Source organism: Solanum verrucosum, unplaced genomic scaffold (assembly GCF_900185275.1).
Source record: "Solanum verrucosum unplaced genomic scaffold, falcon-dt-bn FXZP01000207.1, whole genome shotgun sequence".
Lineage (NCBI taxonomy): Eukaryota > Viridiplantae > Streptophyta > Magnoliopsida > Solanales > Solanaceae > Solanum > Solanum verrucosum.
In genome coordinates, this window is record NW_026019996.1 from 2,950,028 (window position 1) to 2,956,613 (window position 6,586).

Genomic DNA, 6,586 nt, shown 5'->3' on the forward strand with positions numbered 1-6,586 from the left:
TCTAAAGCTGATGACTTCTTTGGATCGTAACGAAGATGATAATTGAACTGAAATGAATAATATTTACGTGTTTTTAATGTCTTACTTAAAGTTCATGTACTTAAATTTTCTCTTGTTAAGTTTCGTACTTTTATTATGTGGATTTTATTTTTATGAAGATAAATAAAAAATTTCAGTCTTCAGTTGGATAAGATGAGTAATGGAGATATGTGCCTTCTGGACAGTGCCACAACTCATAATACTAAGAGAAAAGAAATATTTCTCTCATTTATTATGAAAAAGGCATATGTTAATACAATATTCGGTAGTACAAAATTGATTGAGGGATTCTGAAAAGCGACCTTATTACTACCTGGAGGAACATTATTGGTAATTGATAATGCATTGTATTGTAGTAAGTCTCAAAAAATTGTTAAATTCAAGGTTATTCGCCAAAATGGATATCATGTTGAGACTGCAATGAAGGAAAGTTTGAATACCTTTATATTACTACAATAAATGTTGGAGAAGAAAATTGTGCATGAAAAATTGTCTACACTTTTTTGATTTACCATATAAATATTGGTACGGTTGAATCACAGTCGTAGTAAACAAAAAGGTTACTGGTTCTAATGATTTTATTATTTGGCATGAGTTGGACCATCCCGATTATAAATGATACGCAAAAATTGAGAATTCACATGGTATACTTTGAAGAACCAAAATGTTTTCAATCAAAAAATTCTACCGCTTATTCTTAAGGAAAGTTGGTTATCAAACCATCAGCGCTAAGGTTGGGTGAAATTCCTGCATTTCTGAAACGAATACAAGGTGATATATTGGACCTATTCACCCTGCATGTGGACCATTTAAATGCTATATGGTCTTGATAGATGCATCTACAAGATGGTCATATATGTGCTTATTATCAACTCAAAATATTGCTTTTGTGAGTTGTTGGCTCAAATAATAAGGTTAAAAACCCAATTTTCAGATTATGCAATAAAGATAATTTGTCTTGATAATGTTGGTGAGTTTACATCTCAGACATTTAATGATTATTGTTTGTCCACTGAAATAACAGTTGAACATCCTGTTGCACATGTTCATACTAAAATGGTCTAGCAGAGTTATGATTAAACGTCTTCAATTGATAGCTAGACCATTGTTGATGGGGACAAAGTTGTTTGTTTCAATATGGGGGCATGCTATTTTTGCATGCAGCGACACTTGTGCGCATAGGGCCAACTAGTTATCATGACATCTCCCCATTGCAATTGATTTTTATCAGGAGCAAACATTTCCCATCTTAGAATCTTTGGTTGTGTTGTATATGTTCCAATTGCTCCACTACAACGCACAAAGATGGATCCCCAAAAAAGGTTGGGCATATATGTTGGGTATGAATTTCATTCTATTATAAAAATACTTGGAACCTAGAACTAGAAATTTATTTACGACAAAATTTGTTGATTGATATTTTGATGAATCAGTATACCCAACATTAGAGGGAGAACAAAAGCAGTTGAAAATGAGATAGATTGAAATTCACTTTCATTGTTCTCATTTAGATCAACAAATCAATGTGAGCAAGAAGTTCAAAAATGATCATTTGCAGAATATTGCAAATCAACTACTGGATGCATTTACTAACCTTCCACGGGTTACTAAATCATATATCCCAGCTGCTAATGCTCAAGTTCGAGTTGATGTCCTGACAAGATAAAATGTTAAGGCAAACGAGTCTGGACCACACTTAAAACATGAAAGACCAATTGGTTTCAAGGATAAAAATCATCGAAAAGAAAAGGACTAAATGATTATAATATGGAGGCAACTGCTCATGAAGAGCTCCGATACATAATAAATGATGACACCACTAAGGAGGTCCATGCACTTGAAAATAATGAGAATGAGAAAATCTCAATAAATTATGTCTCGACGAGAAAAATATGAAATCGAAATAATATTGTGGTGGATAATATTTTGCCTATAATGTTGTTGTTAAATAATGCAACAAGATAAGGATTTGGAACCAAAATCTGTCAATGAATGTAGTAGATAAATGATTGGTCAACATGGAAGGAAGCAATTCAAACAGAATTGGCTTCACTTAAACAATGTGAAGTTTTCGGACCAATAGCTCGAACACTTGACGGTGTCAAACCAGTGGGGTACAAATGGGATTTTGTGTAAAAACGCAATGAAAATGGTAAAGTCGTAAGATATAAATCACGACTTGTGGCACAAAGATTTCGCAAGATTATGAGGAGACACATTCTCCTGTGGTAGATGCAATTATCTTCAGGTATCTCATAAATATGTCAATTCATGAAAAGCTTGCAATGCACCTAATGGACGTTGTCACAACCTATTTATATGGCTCACTAGACCACGATATTTTTATGAAAATCGCTGAAGCACTCAAAGTGCATGAAGCATATAAAAATTCAAAAGAAAGTTGTTCAATATAGCTTCAGAAATCCTTATATGGATTGAACAATCATGGCATATGTGGTAGAATCGTCTTAGCGAATATTTGCTAAAAGAAGGGTATAAGAATGACCCTATTTGTTTTTGTATTTTTATACAAAGGTCAAAATCTAAATTTGTAATAATATCAGTTTATGTTGATGACTTGAACATCATCGGAACTCCTAAAGATCTTTCAAAAGTTGTTGAGTGTTTGAAGAAAAAATTTGAAATGAAAGATATTGATAAGACAAAATTTTGTCTTGGCCTTCAGATTGAACATTTGACAAATGGAATATTTATCCATAAATCAACATATACTGAACAGTTTTGGAAGCGATTTTACATGGATAAATCACACCCATTGAGTACCTCGATGGTTGTGAGATCTCTTGATATAAATAAAGATCTATTCTAACCTCAAGAAAAGGATGAAGAGCTTCTTGGTGATGAAACTTCATATCTCAATGCTATTGGGGCACTGTACCTTGTCAATAATATCATTATGACACTACTGATACTGCCTATTTGGCATACGAGGTTGAATACAAGGAGAGTCCAAGTCCACAAGAAAAATGTGTTAATTATGGTAAGGTTTCCTTACATTAGTTGGACCCATACAAGAAAACGTTTGATGGAATTTAGAGCATACGAGTTGTACCCTATATATTGCAAGAAGACAAATTTTCAGGTACTGATCTGCAAAATTACAAGGAAAGAATGAGCAAGAGGGAGAAGAACTTGACTCGAGTAATCTAAGGTTGTTACATAGCGATAGCTGGATGTCAATGGTAGTTCTTATAATAGGGGTTTTAACTGAATTGTAATAGCTTCTATTTCGTTGTTCAAAGGTTCGTGATTATTGTAAGATTTGTAACAAAAAGCATGTTTGACTTCTTGAGTTCGAGGTACTATAGTTAGTCCATTAGATTATTGAGTTGCAATCTAAAATATTGCTCTTAAGAAGGTAGTGGAGTTTGGTGGTTGAAAGGTCGTGACCTTTTTTTTTTCACTCCCTTGAGTAATCAGTTTTCCACGATAAATTCATGTCACGTTTAATTTTACTGTTTACCATTTACTCTCTGAACCAGATCCAAAGATAGGTAATAGGATAACTAGTTCTTTCATTACATGTAAAAAGTGAAATGAAAGTCAAATCAAGTAAAAGGAGAGCAAGTTGTTTGAGACAATTGAAGTCAAGATTACAATGTAATAAGAGCATAATATGCATCTGTAACTTATATGGATTGAAAAGAAAAGAGGAAAAGAAAATGTAAAGAAAAGACAATAATTCAAAGTTGAGACAGGCGAATTTAGAATTTGAAAGTTACAATTACATAATTTCAATGTTTAGAAGAAAATAAATGGGTTTTATATCGTATTCACCATAATGAGAGCTTTGGCTTGATGGTTTTGAGCGGATCTTTAGTTAAAAGAGATTTGGATTCAATTATACTAAATCACCATTTTAAAAACAAATAGTAATAAAGCTTCGTTTAAATATTTGCCAAGAAAATGTCGTAATCACAACCTTCCATTGACATTAAGAAGGGTTGTTTGAACTAGTTACGATAAGATAAGTTATGCTCCCCATAGTAGAGAGAATGAGTCAGAATGGGTTAAACATTTGAGTTTTTATACAAATCGGATATTTAAAATTAGGAAAGCAAAAGGGTCTGAAAAATACTCTAACTTTGGCCAAAATTGTTGTTACGATACCAAACTTTGAAAAAGACCTTTTACCCCCTGTACTATTTAATAGTATATTTTAAATAATAATGTGTCCACATGGAAACATATATACCTTTAAAATACACTATTAAATAGTGCAAGGGGTAAAAGGTCTTCCATAAAGTTTGGTATCGTAATAGCAATTTCGGACAAAATTGGAGTATTTTTCAATTTTTTTCCCAATTAGAAATAAGCTATTTAATCCCGAACATGTCACATGTTCCTTCAATAAAATTAAGGACAAATTTGTGTTAAACTATAATGAGTATATGTTAATCGGAAATATATTTTGACAAAAAATATAAAGAACAATATATTTACATTTATTTCTAATAATACGAAACATATTTTGCCCTTTTTGGGTTCCAAATATTATAGTTCTGGTTGGCATTTCAAGAATATTAGGCTAATCTGAACTTTCACGGCCCTGAAGGAGACTCATAATTTACGCGTCGAGAAATAAAGGGTTTAAAGTAGCTTTTGGCAAAGTGAAATAATTTCCATTCACTTAAAGAAAAGAATCCAATACCCAACCCCTCCCTTTAAATATTTTCAACTGTTGTCAAAACATTAATCATTCATCATATCTTCATTCTTCTCTAAACTATCAGCAACAGTTGGGAAGATTGTTTGGCAACTGCCTATCAAGAAGCTTTGTAACGCAACAACTACAATGGCCAATGTTAGTACCTCAAAACCATTCGTGTAGTAACAGGTTTCTCTTATTAGATCAGATTTCCAGGATCCTCTCATTAGATTAGATTTCCAATGTTTTGAAATTTATTTTCATCTGTACATTAGGTTGTGGAGCTTAAAGTTGGTTTGCACTGCGACGAATGCATCAAGAAAATCTTGAAGACAATCAAGAAAATTGAAGGTATGACAAGTTTTTCTCTACAACTTCAAATTATCTTCCAGAAAATGATATGATTCTGGATTTTTGATTAATTTTTTGGATGTGGTGCAGATATTGAAACATATGATGTGGATACACAACTAAACAAGGTAACAGTAACTGGAAATGTGACGACTGAAGAGGTGATCAAAGTTCTTCACAAGATCGGGAAACAAGCAAGCAACTGGGACCAACAATCAAGTTGCTAATCAATAAGCCCAGACTGCGCAATTTTATACTACTATACAATATCATCCTATTAATACTTGTCCTGATTTTATCAATTTTATACCACTAAACAATACTTATTTCTCAAGTATTTCTACATTCAGAATCTCAACAGATCAATTAAATCTAATAACATAGTTTTCTGTTCTGCCATTTATTGGAAAAGCAAGTTGAAAAGTGCAATATATACAACAAGTTTTTTTATGCTAAAAAAAATGAACCAGTGAAAGATAAAAACAAGATTAAAAGGGGAACAAAAAAAGTTGAACGCACTATTTACACAATACTAACTGACTCAAATGCTTCCGAGTAGTAATTCGCTCTATCTCGGCTGCTGAATATGTCTAGGGCTCACTTTGACGTTCACGATTTTCGGCACTTTCTTCCCGTACTTTGGAATTTCAGCTGTAACTCGTGATTTGTTCCATTCCAACATCCCCAAAGTAATCAGTTCCTTCTTATTCTCCTCTTCTAAACACAAATAAAAAATTCAATCAATTGACAAGAACGACTGTTTTTAGTACTAAATGACGACTAGTAAAGTAGGTGCTTACGCTTGATGAAATCGGTATCAGGGAGAAGAGAATCGTAGGTATCGGAGAAATCGTGGTCAGCTTCGGGATCGGAGAAGCATTCACGAAGCCAGTAATGGCGGAACCAAGGAGAAGAGTGAACCAGATCCCACCAGTGATCGGAGAAGTCCTCCACTTGACGATATTCGGAGGGAACGAACATTGGAGCATTAGGATTTAGGGTTGAAGTCGCCATTGTTGATGAACAATTTTTTCCAAACAAAAAACAAGTGAGAATAGTAAGGGTTTTATGAGTAGGCTCCACCAATATATAGTGCTTTGTGGGCTGTGCGCACTACCATAACTCATTAATTATTTACTTATATTTTATCCGGGTCCGTCAAATTTTATCTTTTTCAAAAAGATAAAGATAAGGTTTAATAAATCTTTATCCTATCAATTCACTTATTTTTTTCTTAATTACCAAAAATTGCTTGTGGTCAAGTGTAATTATGTATTTTTAAAGTGAAATTAATTTGCTTTGACAGATGCCGCCCGCGTGTAAGTCTAAAGTCTAAACCAATAGGGAGGGGGCACATAGAACGTATAATGTAATGCAACGTACCAGAGCACGTGACTTTTTGTTTCAATCTGTTGGCTGGAAGAGATAACGCGTCATTGTTCTTATCCAATTCACTGACTTTACCTTGTAAGCGTTACTACCCAGAAAAGACTTTCGGCTATTTTTGGTTATAAACTGAGAACTCAG

General features: G+C 33.3%; 2 protein-coding genes across 3 annotated transcripts in view; one reads left to right on the top strand and one right to left on the bottom strand.

The window, feature by feature from the left end:
• Positions 1–5,438, top strand: part of LOC125819272 (copper transport protein CCH) — a 5,934-nt gene extending 496 nt beyond the window's left edge. Inside the window, exons 1-3 of one of the 2 annotated variants that reach the window (XM_049498740.1) lie at positions 4,760–4,864; positions 4,984–5,059; positions 5,150–5,438. In XM_049498740.1, coding sequence (XP_049354697.1) covers positions 4,856–4,864; positions 4,984–5,059; positions 5,150–5,286 — 222 coding nt within the window. In that variant the 5' untranslated portion in view covers positions 4,760–4,855 and the 3' untranslated portion in view covers positions 5,287–5,438. Of the gene's footprint in view, positions 1–4,759; positions 4,865–4,983; positions 5,060–5,149 lie in introns of those variants that run through there. The other variant, XR_007442447.1, reaches the window with a different exon arrangement.
• Positions 5,426–6,102, bottom strand: LOC125819271 (protein EARLY RESPONSIVE TO DEHYDRATION 15-like). The gene is made up of 2 exons (XM_049498739.1): positions 5,860–6,102; positions 5,426–5,776 (listed from the first exon to the last, which is right to left on the bottom strand). Exons 1-2 carry the CDS (start codon positions 6,071–6,073, stop codon positions 5,628–5,630), a joined length of 363 nt encoding a protein of 120 aa, XP_049354696.1. The 5' UTR covers positions 6,074–6,102; the 3' UTR covers positions 5,426–5,627.
• Between the last annotated feature and the right edge of the window lie 484 nt (positions 6,103–6,586).

Bases quoted from the DNA above. Each gene is read 5' to 3' on its own strand.
- LOC125819271 (XM_049498739.1), bottom strand. From the start codon at position 6,073: ATGGCGACTTCAACCCTAAATCCTAATGCTCCAATGTTCGTTCCCTCC. The intron at 5,777-5,859 runs GTAAGCACCTAC...ATTTGTGTTTAG, and splicing joins TGATACCGATTTCATCAAGC to AAGAGGAGAATAAGAAGGAA.